Source organism: Chaetomium globosum, genomic scaffold, assembly GCF_000143365.1.
Source record: "Chaetomium globosum CBS 148.51 scaffold_4 genomic scaffold, whole genome shotgun sequence".
Lineage (NCBI taxonomy): Eukaryota > Fungi > Ascomycota > Sordariomycetes > Sordariales > Chaetomiaceae > Chaetomium > Chaetomium globosum.
In genome coordinates, this window is record NT_165979.1 from 1,959,679 (window position 1) to 1,973,302 (window position 13,624).

Below are 13,624 nucleotides of genomic sequence, written 5' to 3' on the forward strand. Positions count from 1 at the left end.
AGTAGGAGGCGCAGTTGGAAGCTTTGTTGGAGCGGCCGGAGAGGGAGGGGGAGGAGGAGGGTTTGATTTATTATGCGGATGAGGAGGGGGGGAGTGGGGATAGTGGGGATGCGGATGGTGAGGAGGAGGGTAATGGGGGTAGTGGGGATGATGGGAGTGTTTAGATGGATGTATCATGTGGACATGGTTGGCGTGGAGTTACGGAGCTTGACTAGATGGGTGACGGTTACAAGGGTTGTTCACCCAGGAGCCACACCGGAGCAACAGCCCCCGTAGCGAGCCTTAGCGAGCGGAGGTGGCTGTGCGTAGGTTTGGCGGATGGGGGTTCTATACAGGTTCAGACAGTTAATTCCTGTGCTCTGATTGGCTGAAATTTCTAGACCCACCTTTCCCGACGGGGCGATTGGCTGACGGCACTTGGTGAGCGGGCCCCGAATCAGACCGCATGCAAAAGCGCCGGTCCGGCGGCACGTGATACAACACTTGACATCGCACGTGATATCGCAAAGCTTGCAATGACGTCGGCTTCATGCCCCGCCAAACAAGCTCCCCACCATCAAAACAACCAATTCGCATTACCATTGGCAATCGCACCAGCCATCCCAGAATCATCGCGCAGAACCCAATTCTTAAGATACGGCAAATCTACACAACGGAAACGATAGCTCGTCAATTGCGCCAGCTTCTGGCAACTTTTCAGCTCATTTCCAGCAGATGGCGGGCGTGGGAGCTGCAGACGCGCCCGGTAGAAGTGGCGATAGTGGCAACCGCGGCAACGGGGCTGGCGACACCATTGCTGGCCCCAGCACCATGATTTGCTTTAGATGCAATACCCGAAGGCCTGTTAGCATGTTCTACGGTAAGAAGGGCGGGTTGGTTGGAAGCTGTACTATTTGCCGTGACGACAAAGCCGCTACGCGCCGTCAAGAAGTTGTTCCTTACTCCCACTTCGTCACGCCACTGAGCTAACTATGAGGCTATTCCCAGCTTGCACGCGTGGACTATCTACGACGAAGCCTCGAAGCTGCGGCTGCTCCATCCTCCAATCCCTCAAGTTCTCAAGCAGTCGTCCCTCCCAAATCTTCGTCGCTTTCCCAGCAGCCATCCGCGACACCCAAGCGGTCCCAAGCAGTAGCTGCAATTACGCCCAGCCAGCCACGAGAAGCTCCTCATCGCCCAGTCACGCCTTTGGCTCTAGAGGAGAATTCGCGTTGAGCTTGGCACGCCGCTTGCAAGTCTACCGTTGCAGCTGTCCGAAAGGAGGGCTACAGCCCATCCCGCAGCTATAGCAGCGACGTCTCCCCACTCTCCTACGCCTGTAGTGGCACCGTCACCGTCACCGCTACGGCGACGAGATCGAGTCTTCAGTCGCATTACCTCCGCAGCAACTACAGCAACTTACTTTCGCCGTGGCCAGCACTCAGGCGACAGTCCCCCAACGGCACAAGCTCGCAAAGAGCAAACTGATATCCAACGGCGGCACCGTGCTGAGCGACGGGGCGGAGCTGAGACTAGCCTCACACCTACCCTAGCTCAGCTACGGGCAAAGCCTTCTTCGTCTTCGTCGTCACCGTCTCTCTCCCAGCTTGATTCATCGCGCCCCGCTCCCACGACACCGGGAGCCGGTGGCCCGCCGCTCGTCACACCGGAGGTGCGGCAGGGTCACTCTAGTGGGAGCTTCTTGCCGTCGGGCCGGTCATCGGTCCACTCGTCTCAATATGACGGTGACGACGTCCCCAACAACTTCTCCTCAAGCCAGCTTCCCTCCAGCCTCATCCCCGCCTCCCAGTTGCCTCCACGCCCTGCGAGAGGACGCCCGCTTTCAGTGCGGCCTATACCTGCTCGCGATCTCACAGCACCCGATCCTCCATTTGAGCCGGGGGTGACGCCGCTGGATACAATTGCGGTAACTTCGGAGGATGCCCGGCTTATCAAATCCTTTCACCAGCAGCTTACGGACGACAAGATGGAGCTTTGCGGCCGGTGTCAGCACCGCTGGTTTGACATGAAGCTACGGGACTTTAATGGTGTTGCTGTCTGCCACACGTGCCAGCGTCGCGACTTCCCCTACCTCCGTGAGCAAGCCGACCAGCCTCCCCTTCCCTATTTCTACTCAGCCGCCAACAATCTTGACTTCGGAGACGTCCCTCCTCAGCTGGCAAGACTAGGTGAGCTCACCCCGGTTGAGGAAATGCTTATCGCGAGCGTCCATGTCCATATTCAGGTCCTGACGGTGCGCGGTGCGCAATACAAGTATCGCGGTCACGTCGTGCATTTCTTGCGGGACGTGGGCAAGGTCTATGGCCAGCTACCATGCCTTGCGCGGGATCTTGACGTTATCATCTTACGGCCTGCCAACACCGCAAACCACCCGCATCTCCAGCGCCAGTTCCGTCGTCAATTTGTTGTGCGCCGCAAGGTCGTCACCGCGTGGCTGCTTTTCTTGCGCGCCCACCACCCCGGCTATCGAGATATTGAGGTGGACCAAGCTGCCTTGCAAGCCCTCCCGGAGCGCGGCGATCTCATGGACCAGCTTCCCATCCATGAAGTTGAGGATGCTGCTGTCAGCCTCGAGGATGCTGTTGAAGATGTTGACTTTGATGACCAGGAGGCGGCTGCTGTACCGAATATGGTCGTCAGCGAGCGAGAACTTGATATGTTGCGCGCTGAGCTTGCTGGTGAGCCTCATGTCCACAATCCCATGGAATTTCAACCCCGGCGGCAATCTCCACCTCCAGATGAAGCACCACCAGCTCAGGACCATATCGTCGTCCCCGAGATTCGCAGCACTCCCCTCAGCGAATTCAATCGCTCCCAAGCTCTTCTCTCTCTTGCCTTCCCCTCACTTTACCCGGAAGGAAAAGCTGAATTTGTGCTCCCGCGGCAGCGCAGTATCGAATATGGCGACTATCTACAGCATGCACTGAAATGGCGCGACGGGCGCTTCGCGCGCCACCCCCGATTTCGCTTCGTCGCCTTCAATACTCGGATGAGGCGTCAGATCAGCGCCAGAAGCGCGTTTTTCGTGAAGCGTCATGAGCAGCTCAACCCCGAGCCAGTCAATATCGACACTTTGAAGGAGGCGCTCCGCAATGAGACCCCTGACGGCAAACGGCTTCTTGACTCCATCGTGCGATGGACGGGCAGTATCCGCGGCACCAAAGCTTACTGGGGTGTCAAGCTTCAGGAGCTGCTCGCCATGGCCTTCGCGCTCAAATGCCCCAGTGCTTTCATTACTTTCAGTGCTGCAGATAACCACTGGCAAAGCCTTCATCAACACATGCCGCGCTTTGAGGAGTGGCTGGCTGCTGAAGAGCTCCAGCGGATGCGCATCTCTGTCGCCAATTTGCGCGATAATCCCCATATCGCAGCCTACCACTTTCACCGCCGCCTGCAACTGTTCACCACGCTCGTCATGAAGCAGAAGTTCAATCTCACTGAACTATGGCAACGGTACGAGTGGCAGGGCCGTGGCAGTCCCCACAGCCATGGCCTATACTGGTTCCTTGAAGCACCGCTCCCTGAGGTGACTTCAGAGGCAGCCCGCCAGCAGTTCGCTGAGTTTTGGGGCATTCACGTCCACGCCGTCAACCCGGAGGCTGGGCGGCAGATGCCGCCGGGCGAAAGCAACCCGCTACGCGCCATTCCCACTGTTGACAGTGAGCTAAGCTTCGCTCAGCTGTCCAAGGTTGTCAACCGCGTCCAGCGTCACCACTGCAACACCTCATACTGCTTACGGAAGAAGAAGACTCCCCGGCAACCCCTGGATGCGTCTCCAGCACCAGCGCCTCAGAGTGAGCTCGCCTGCCGCTTCTATTTCCCACGGCCGGAGCACCAAGAAGCCATCGTCACGAAAGCGCTCAACCCAAACTACTAGATGTACGACGGTGCCCGCAATGACGCTATTCTCAACAGCTTCAACCCGGCCGTCATCATCGCGTGGCTGGCAAACATCGATTTCTCTCCCTGCACGTCTCTCTCTGCTGTCGTCAACTACGTCGCCAAATACGCTGCCAAGGGCGAAGAGGCGACGGTCTCATACAGAGAGATGGCCAGCAAGATTCTCCCACACGTCTCTCATCGCACGCCTATGCTTTCTTTCGTCAGCAAGATGATGAATAAGATAGCCGCGGAGCGAGATTACTCAGCCCAGGAGATCGCTCACCATCTCCTTGAGCTTCAACTCGTCCACTGCAGCCGTCAGATTCTCAAGGTGGACTGCCGAAGCCCTGAGGCGCAACGTCAGTACATCATCCATGACGAGACGGTCCAGGAGACGCTCTCCATTTACACTAAATATCTGGGCCGAGAGGACACCGAGGATTGGGGTGGGATCAGCTACTTCCAATTCCTGACGAAGGTGAACTTCTCCAAGAAGCCATGGCGGCACTGGCAAGCACCAGCAAAAGACCGGGTGCTGCGGTACTTTCCCAAATACAAGCAAGAAACTCAAAGAGACGACTTTTGCCGTATGAAGCTGACGTTGCACCACCCCCACCGTCACCACGACGAGCTCAAGATTGTAGATGGTGTCCCGTTTGCTAGCTACTCTGCCGCCTACCGCTACTGCTTGGAGAACCACAGCCACGAAGACGACTATTACGGCGTCATGGCTGACGGTCACGAAGAGGAGTTTCAGGAGGCGTCAGATGAGGACGAGGAGCCACCAGACGCGGCCAATCCCATCCCCTGGGACGAGTTGGCGCGTGAGCTCCCGCGACGGGGTCCGGAGACGGAGGATATCGAACTCCTGGGCAACCGTCCGCAGGATCTTACAAAAGATTGGGGCAGCCACGTTGGCACCCGCCCATACTGGCTCAGCAACCAGCTTTGGAAGGAGACCAAGCTCGCCCATCCCCTTGGCTTTGACGTCGGTGACTTCCCTGACGGTGCGGAGGACACCTTGAGCCCCCACCAGCGCCTCATCTACGACATGGTGATGACCCACGACCAGCAGACTGTTGATGGTTTGCACCCTCCACCGCTCAGGCTCAATATTGACGGCAGAGGCGGCTCAGGCAAGTCTTACGCTATCAAGCTAATATCCGCTCATCTGTACAAGCGGGCGGTGCAGCAAGCGCGCCCTGATGCTGAGAATATCGTCATTCGGTCAGCACCAACGGGCGTAGCTGCCAACGGGATCCAGGGGACCACGCTTCACTCACTGCTCCGCCTCCCCGTCGGTATCGTCGCCTTCGAGCCACTGAGCCCTCCAGACGTGGCTGCCGCGCAAGCTCGCCTCCAGTCGCTCAAATATCTCGTCATTGACGAGAAATCTATGATCTCGCTGAAGACGATGGGCTTCATCGATAACCGCCTGCGTCAGATCTTCCCCCGCAGCAATGAGCCATTCGGGGGGGTCAGTATTCTGCTGATGGGCGACTTCTATCAGCTCCCCCCCGTCAGGGGCAAGCCACTGTACTCCCCGGCTCAGCTAGTTGAGCCGCTAGAGATTACCGGCCGCAATGCTTACCAGGCGCTGAATCAGACCATTGAACTCACCGTCGCCCAGCGTCAGCGAGGTGCGGATCAGGAGGCTTTTCGGGCCGCCCTAGAAAGGCCTCAGAAACAACCAGCCAACGGTAGAGCACTAGGAGTTGCTTTGTACCCGTGTACGGTCCAACCTGACGGCAGAGGAGGTCGCGCTTTTCGATGAGGCTATTCGCATCTTCCCTACGAATCAGCAAGTCACCAACTACAACCTCGACCACATGGTCGCCCTCCAGCAGCCTTGCCGCCAAGTCGTCGCCAAGCACACAGGGCTGGGAGCCGAGACAGTGCCCGCCTCCGATGCTGGGAATCTCCACTACAAGCTTCCCCTTTGCATTGGTGCGAGGGTGATGTTGACGGAGAATATCTGGACGCCCGCGGGCCTCGTCAACGGAGCATTGGGGACCGTCCGCGATATTGCCTGGGCAGCAGGCGTAGACTGGAGACAAGAAGCCCCCAACATCGTCGCCGTTGAGTTTGACAGCTACGAGGGCCCGCCGATGTGTCCCGCTGGCTTCTCTGTTGAGGGGGCGCCTTCAGGGGGTGAACTACGCCAACGTCGTCCCCATATTTCAATCACTACGCGAATTCCCCAAAGGCCGCATTGTCTGCACCCGCAAGCAGTTTCCTTTGACCATCGCCTACGCCATCACCGTCCACAAGTCGCAGGGGATGACCGTAGAGAAGGCGGTTGTGGATATCTCGGAGCGGGACTTCCAGCCGGGGCTTTCGTATGTGGCTGTTTCGCGGGTCAAGACGCTCCAAGGCGTCATCTTTGACGTCCCCTTTGACTTAAGCGCTTTGAGGCAGAGAAGCCGGGAATCGTTTGAAGCAAGGGAGCAGGATCTACGGCGGCGTGATGCGGAGAGAGTCCCGTTGCCCGCCTGACGTGCGAGTCACCCCCCAACCCATCTCTAAATAGCCTCATCAAATAGTGTTTGCACAGGTCGCCCCAGCGGCCATATTTCAACCTGACACCCCCAACGTCGTCTCAGCGCCATAGCGACAGCACCGGTACTGCCAGTCAATCGCCTACAGCTCCCAGCGACCGCCCGGAACACTTGCTCCGTGTTCTGCCATCTCTCACCGCATAAAAGCAAACACTTTTCGGAAACTCGTCGGTTTTGAGCTTTCTGAGCTCAGCGGGCTTCATGGGAGATGGCGGCATTCGGTGTATCACCCGAGTTAAATTTCTTAGTTCCGACGGCAAAACGCCGGCTGAAATACTGCCAGCTGCCTGTGCCTCTTTGTCCCACTGCAATTGTGCATCGCGCCACCTGGCGACAGCTGCCACCTCTCACCTCCCAGTGAATTCGGCCATCGCTCCCACCCAACTCAGCCATTGCCACCACTCCCAGCCATCGCTATTCAAAACACCAAGAAAGCGTTACCATCACCATTGGTGCGAAAAGACCTTAGTTACCGAGCGAAGAACCAGTCAATTAAGCCCCCAAGATCGCGCCGTGGCGTAGCCGCGGTAATAGCGATCTGGGGCGAGATTGACGGTTCGAAGCCCGTCCGCCGTGGCTCCTGGGTGATTTCTATGCTCGTGTGCTTGCTCCACGCGCATCGGGCTATTTTATACTTACCTGCAATTGCTCCTAGAAGGAATGTAGAAGTAATGTATAAACACGAAGTAGCTCGGTAATAATCCCTCCGCGCGCAAAAGAAAGTCCTAGGAAGACAACCCGGCCATAGTGCTCGATACACAGCTCGACATTATTTCGTACTGGGAGGATTACACCCGCCCCCTGGAGACCCGGAGGAATTGGAAGAGTGTTGATCAAGAGGAACAGCCGAATTGTCGATCTTGGAGGTAGATTGCCTGGAGGATGAGGCGTATAAAGGTACTAGGTACGCTCTGAGGTTAACTCGGATGTCTGAGAACTACTTTATTTATTAATAATTTTGCCAGAACCACCGTGATGGAGCGTATGTATGTACATGTTAAAGGCCAGAATCTACATAACATCCACTGATTCCATTTTTCACCAAAACATAGCAATGTTCCTCCTGGCCCCGGAGCTGGCCGTGCTGCTGGTGGCGATGCCGGTCCCGGCGACGGTGGGAGCGCTGGAACGGGTGATAGACATGGATGAAACCCCCTGGTTTTCCAGCGCCTCGAAGATGTTGAGGACCCCTTTGCCACCACAAAACGTGGTCTTGTCGCCCGTGCACGGGATGTTGCAGTCGGACTGGTTCCGCGCCCATTCGCTGCCTACGTAGGTCCCGCACCAGCACTGGTTGCCCTCCTGCACTCCGGCAAAAAAGTACGCCGCAAGGTAGCAGCTGTCCTTACATTGCCCGATGGTCAAGGATACGTCGCCGTCGGTTCCGCTCATGTTCTGATCGAGGAGCGGTAACGTGGGGTCCTCCACGTAGCAGCCTCTGTCTTCCCAGGCGGTAGGAGAGGGGCCGAGAGTGCTGGTGGTGGTGGTGGGTATAATGGCCACTTTTGCTGTTGACGTTGTTGGCAGCGGTGGCGGGTCGGTCTCCAGCCGGTGCAGGGTGACAATGCAGTATGACTGCCAGTCATGCCAGGGCGTGCAGTCGAGACCGACCGACGGGTTCCACTCGTGGAACTGCTCCGGGGTGATACTAAAAAGATCACGGACTTCTTTGCAAGATCTGCTTGAGTCGGTGTTGTCGTACCAATCGACGCAGTCTTTGGCGGTCGCCGGGTCCCACTGCAGGCGCGGGTGCTCGTCGGCAGCGACGTGCCGGGCGGCGAGCGATACAATCGCGAAAGAGATGGACGTCCTCATGGCTGCAAACAAACGCCGCGATGGATGGGTACCAAATTCAACTTCTCGACGAGGATTGAGATGGTGGGTGACTCTAGAAAGGGGCGTGACAGCAGGCGGGAGGCTAGGTCGCAGTCTTTCAGACCAGCGGCCCGGGAGATTTCATTATTTCCCGGGAAGTATTTCGAAGGATCAATAAAAATTCAACATTGGAATTGCGATTGGGGTGGGAGACTCGGAAAGATAAAGAAAAGGGAGGCGCGTTTTTCGCCATGCCCCATCATCACCAACAGCAAACGAGGTACCATCGCGGGACAGTGTGGGAGCTTGGCGCAAGTTCACTGAGTGTTGGCTGCAGATGAGGCTTCCATCTCGATTGGCAAAGTTTTTGGGGCGACGGTTGTCGCCCCACTACAGTCTGCGACCTTATGGGATTACCTCCCCGACTCACCAATATATTATAAGGCAGCGAGGGCAGGGAGCGAATGTTAGCGAGGTCTTGCAAATCGGGAAGGTCAACCCCGGGTCGTTGGCCGCCCTCCCCGCCGTGCCTGCGCCGGCTTGAGTTAGCGCAAATAAAAGATCCAACTCAGGGACTGTATATGAGTCGACGAGCAAAGCTTACCTGAATAGTCATTTCGCGACCGCACCATACAAAATGCACGGGTGGTTTTCCTTTGCCCTGGCACCTTCCAGTGTCAGGTTCGGTTCGGTTTACTCAGTGGATTCCCTCGGTGCCTAATTCGGACAGCACTCCGCCAACAGGAGCAACCAACATCACACATGGACACATTTCACTTGTTTCCGCTTTTTCCCTTTGAGCTTCGCGCTCTCATCTGGCGGTCCACCGTCCAGCCCCGTACCGTCGAGGTCCGTGTGGATGATCGCGGCTCAGGTCTGGAACGCCGCCTGCACCTCGTCTCGCCAACACCAGTGCCGGCAACAATCCAGGCCTGCCGCGAAGCCCGGAATCTCGGACTTTACGAGCGGGCCTTTTCCGAAATTGATGCCGACGGCCGCTATGTCTGGGTCAACTGGGACATAGACATCATCTCCATCGGGACAAGCTATTTTTACCACTTCCACCCGTGTGCGCTGCTCATCAAGCGCCTGCAGTTTGAGCGCGATAACACGGAAGATTCCTTTTACCACTGGGAAATCAACGATTTGGATGTTTTTTGTCAATGTCAAGGAAATATATATCTTCTGTGTCGAGGATAGTATATTAATGGGGTGGCATGACGCCAGACTGGAACATTGGAGTCACTGGCACTGCGGCGGAGAGAATTTGTACCTGATCGATATGGAAAACGACGGTCGGGTTATGAAAGCCGCCGAACTGGACGCCAGGATGGAGCTGCAATACGCGAAGTGGTGGGCAGAGGATGGGCTTGCCTATCCTAGCGGCGAGCCTCTGAACTCGGAATCAAGCACGCAAGGTACCGAATCGACTACATGTACATAAAGTAGTATGGCGAAATGCAAGAACGGAGAAACCAACAACACAATCTCTTGGGTCTTAGACAAACTGCCCAGTCACCAACCCTGGTTATATACACCAACCCGTCCAAAACTCACGGCACAGCCTCTATCACCGACACGTTGTCTTCGGCTCTTGCACTCTCTCGTATGACTTGACCCCCTGGTCCGGCTCACTGGAGTTCTGTCCTAATCTCAAGGTAGAGGTAAACAGGAGAACCATGTCTATACCTTCCATTATATACTCTGAAATACCATGTCGAAGACAGAAAACCCCCTTTTCGGTCCGAGCTCGTGACGGCCGTTCCTTGTGATATTATGCTGCCCAGTTTAAACCCATTTCAGCCATCGAACTATCGACTTCGTTCCTTGGTTTTGCTAGTAGCTGATGTTGTAGCGGCTCGAGGCAGTTTGGGCCTGATGGTACTACTCGGCTTGTGAGAAACGCCGGATTCTTTCGCCCCTTCGTGCTCCGAGATCTCCAACGCCCTGTTGAGCTGCTTGTTGGTGGCGGCACGGCAGAGGCAGACATTGGTCTCGCTCTCAGTTCCATCGTGATTCTTCCGGAACACCCAGATCAATAACCCCTTCACCCAGTCATTGGCGAATTCCTTGTCGCTGAAAGTCAAGTAGATCTCGGAGCCCCAGACGTTGGCACTGATGATTCTCGACGGAAGCCGCAAGGAACAAACTTTGCCGTTTTGCTCGCCTTCTAAGGAGTTGGACGTGTAAACCGACCGCTGCTGGATCTTCTTCAGGTATTCCACCGCTTGTGTCTCTGTGCGGAACTCGACATGCATCCTCCTTGGCTCGAAAGAAATATAAAATCCCAAAATTGCGGCGTCTGCGAAGATGTTCGACATGGCGTATTTGGGTCAAGATATAGGAATAAAAAAGCCTACATGTAGGTATCAAGTGTTATTCCATGTGCTCTAAACATAAAATGTGCCGGGGGGGGTGGGGGGGGCTGGATATTTGGTATCTGGTATCGGGCCTCCAATATGGTCAAGAGGGAGGGCACAGCCTTCATAGAACGGGTCCAGCTCCGACCCGTTGGGGCTGTACAACTGTATTGTCACCTTGTCACAGATTAAGTATGCAAAGCGGGCGCTAAACATTTGCACGCGGAGTATTCTTATAGGTCCCTTCTCGGGACCCCGTTCGGCTGCGGGGGCTGCAACCAAGCGCTGAAGAGATCCATAACCGCAGCTGAGAATCTCACGGTCTCACCATTGTTCATGTCATCGTCCAAGTAGGCCTCAACCACTGTTCCTCGGATTTGGAGAGCTCTCTGGCGAATGAAATCCCAGGTCAGAGGCGAGTGCAAACCTCCCAAATTCTCAAGACTGGATGATCCAAACCTCCTATTAGGATGAATATTGAAAAGACCGGTGGCTCAGCAAATGCCACAAGGATCCCGAGTCCCTCATTATCAGCTGAACATAATCCAGTACGATCTACGAGACGGTCGGTGATCGGGGCGGAGATGAGCGATACAAAAGAAACCAACCAAAGTCACGCACACGGGTTACTATCACCGCCAGAAGAGAGAGAGAAACCGTGGACTCTCGACTCTGGATCTGATGCCGGGTCATCGAGGGGCGAGCGAGTAGGGCGGACATCTATTGCGTTTTCCGAGAATGAAACCGGACAGCAACATGGCCCGATAATGGCCCATTTACAGCTGCCTAGGCCATCGGGGCATACGGGAAGTGAGGATCCATGGCTTCTACCTCCCGAGAGTGAAAGGGGCGGCACACGGCCCTCTAGCTTTCGCGGAGTTAACCTGGACGACACCAAAACGTTCAACACCTTCGTCATCTCACACCACAAGGACAACTTGATCGAGAAAGTGGAGGAAACAACACCCCTGTTAGGCGGGCCCGGCCTAATAAGCCGGTTCAAGCGGTTGAAGGAAACCCCATCCACCACGGAAAGCGATGCCTGGACGCGGCAAGAAGCCGGGGGGTCAAGCGACGGACCCCATCAGAGCTACCGCATCAGCTTTGCCGAGCTGCAGCGGATGCACCTCCGCAAGCTGCAGTGCAAGCTGGTGAAGCACGTCGCGGATATGCGGTTCCGCAACAAAGAGCCGGACGACTGGGAGGCGGATTTGCAAGCATACAGTAAGTAGGATAATGTATCATTCCTCCCCCGCTCCCTATCCTTTTACTCTCCCCCCAAAGCACCCCCATCCCCCATCATCAAACAACCAACCCCTAACTCCCCCCCCCCTTTCTCCAGCCAAGGCCCTCCAAGACTACGACTACATGTCCCAACACAGCCTCCGCCTCCGCGACGACTTCCTCGTCACGGGCGAGCGCTTCATCGACAGCTACATCCTGCACAGCCTCCTCGACGACGACGCCACCCACGACACCAAACTGCACAACAGGCCACCCATCCCCGTCCCGGGCCCCTGGGAGAGCGCGAGCGTGCCAATCGGCGGCACGCGGACCGAGACGCGCGCCAAGTCCGAGCTGGCGCGGCTGCGCGACCGCGTGGTCATGGCGTTGTTGGGGGGCGTGTTTTTGGTCGGGCCCATGTGGTTGATGATGTTGCGGAGGACGCTGTATATGTGTCTGGGGGCGACGACCGTGTGTGTGGTGTTGTTTGGGCTGGTCATGGCGTGGTTGTTGGAACGGCCGATGGAGGTGCTGTCGGGGACGGCGGCGTACGCGGCGGTGTTGGTGGTTTTTGTGGGGTTGAATAATGCCGAGGGGGCAGGCGCGGCTACGGGGGGGTAGGGGAGGGGAATGAAGGAGGAATGGAGGGGGAGGGGGGGGATGAATGGAATTAGAGTTATGTCTTGTGTATTACTGTGGTATCAAATAGGTATCTTCGCCTTTCAAGTCCCTCAGAAGCGTCCGTCATCGATGCCCCGCCGGTAGTTCTAAGGGAAGGTCCACGGACATTTCCATCGCGTGTCCACGGGGGCGCTGCCTGGCCTCCTGCAATCCCAGCTCGTAAGGACCGCTCGGCGCCTCCGGACTCCACCCTCCTGACGGTGGCGGTACATGATGATGTGCTTGATACGCTTCGTCGTGGTAAGGGTCTTGGTAAACTTGGGGGTCGCCGAACCCCAGCTTCTGTTCTCCCGGCGGGTTGGTAGCTGCTGGGCGCTATCACACTCGTGGCGTTGCCGTAGCTGCGGGCGTAGTCGTGATCGTTGTGGTCGCCGTAGCTGGTAGCGTTGCCGTTGCCGTTGCCCTGGGTGCCATTGGCACCGTTACCGCTGTTAGCCCACCGCTTCCGAGCCAGCAGCCACCCGCCCAACCCAGCGAGAATCACAACCACGGCCCCTCCGACCGCACCACCGACGATGGCACCGATGTTGGTAGATCCGGAGGACGTGTCGTCGTTTGGAGCGGGTGTCTCGAACTCGCTCCCGCTGTCGCTTTGCCCGGGTGTGGTTGACGTCGAACTGTCCTGGGATGTGGAGTCGGGCTCCGAGGTTGTGGACGATGACGGGTCAGAGGTTATGGATGAGGACTCGACGGCGGTGGAGGTGGATGAGGATGACGTCGAGCTGGGTGCGACGCCGATGGTCGTGATGGCGGACGGGGTTCCTAAAGACGGTCAAACTCCGAGCCTCAAGGCAAGGCCCTCTCTCGCACATACCGGGAAAGAATAACAACTTCCTGTTCTCTTCGCAACTCGCCTCCTCGGCCGAGCGGGAGTTGATGCAAAAGTACAGATCCTGAGACGTGTTCTCGCATTTGGCGACGCCGTTGCCGCCATCCAAAAAGTCAACATCCTCCTCGATGCAGAACAGCGGGACAGCTGGAGCTCCGCCACGTCTTGTCGGTACAAGCACCTCGCACGAACTCGCTGGCGCCGGCCTGCACCAGCTCCTCGCCCGTGGCCTGGCACATGCCGGTTGCTGAGGGCACGCGTAGCCCTTGGGCCGC

General features: G+C 56.9%; 6 protein-coding genes across 6 annotated transcripts; 3 read left to right on the forward strand and 3 right to left on the reverse strand.

Annotated features, from left to right (window-relative positions):
- Positions 1 to 215: 215 nt before the first annotated feature.
- On the forward strand, positions 216 to 6,584 carry CHGG_04345 (uncharacterized protein; the record flags this gene model as incomplete). The annotated part of the gene is made up of 7 exons (XM_001223558.1): positions 216 to 301; positions 666 to 859; positions 1,533 to 3,700; positions 3,878 to 5,582; positions 5,635 to 6,033; positions 6,089 to 6,221; positions 6,437 to 6,584. The coding sequence occupies 7 exons, from the start codon at positions 216 to 218 to the stop codon at positions 6,582 to 6,584; spliced, it is 4,833 nt and encodes a 1,610-aa protein (XP_001223559.1).
- An 894-nt stretch (positions 6,585 to 7,478) lies between these two features.
- CHGG_04346 (uncharacterized protein) lies at positions 7,479 to 8,255 on the reverse strand (the record flags this gene model as incomplete). Its single annotated transcript, XM_001223559.1, has 1 exon — positions 7,479 to 8,255. One exon carries the CDS (start codon positions 8,253 to 8,255, stop codon positions 7,479 to 7,481), a length of 777 nt encoding a protein of 258 aa, XP_001223560.1.
- A 762-nt stretch (positions 8,256 to 9,017) lies between these two features.
- CHGG_04347 (uncharacterized protein) lies at positions 9,018 to 9,455 on the forward strand (the record flags this gene model as incomplete). The annotated part of the gene is made up of 1 exon (XM_001223560.1): positions 9,018 to 9,455. One exon carries the CDS (start codon positions 9,018 to 9,020, stop codon positions 9,453 to 9,455), a length of 438 nt encoding a protein of 145 aa, XP_001223561.1.
- Positions 9,456 to 10,066: 611 nt separating this feature from the next.
- Positions 10,067 to 10,576, reverse strand: CHGG_04348 (uncharacterized protein; the record flags this gene model as incomplete). The annotated part of the gene is made up of 1 exon (XM_001223561.1): positions 10,067 to 10,576. One exon carries the CDS (start codon positions 10,574 to 10,576, stop codon positions 10,067 to 10,069), a length of 510 nt encoding a protein of 169 aa, XP_001223562.1.
- Positions 10,577 to 11,382: 806 nt separating this feature from the next.
- CHGG_04349 (uncharacterized protein) lies at positions 11,383 to 12,460 on the forward strand (the record flags this gene model as incomplete). Its single annotated transcript, XM_001223562.1, has 2 exons — positions 11,383 to 11,839; positions 11,958 to 12,460. The coding sequence occupies 2 exons, from the start codon at positions 11,383 to 11,385 to the stop codon at positions 12,458 to 12,460; spliced, it is 960 nt and encodes a 319-aa protein (XP_001223563.1).
- Positions 12,461 to 12,606: 146 nt separating this feature from the next.
- On the reverse strand, positions 12,607 to 13,588 carry CHGG_04350 (uncharacterized protein; the record flags this gene model as incomplete). The annotated part of the gene is made up of 3 exons (XM_001223563.1): positions 12,607 to 12,750; positions 12,843 to 13,282; positions 13,531 to 13,588. The coding sequence occupies 3 exons, from the start codon at positions 13,586 to 13,588 to the stop codon at positions 12,607 to 12,609; spliced, it is 642 nt and encodes a 213-aa protein (XP_001223564.1).
- Positions 13,589 to 13,624: the final 36 nt, after the last annotated feature.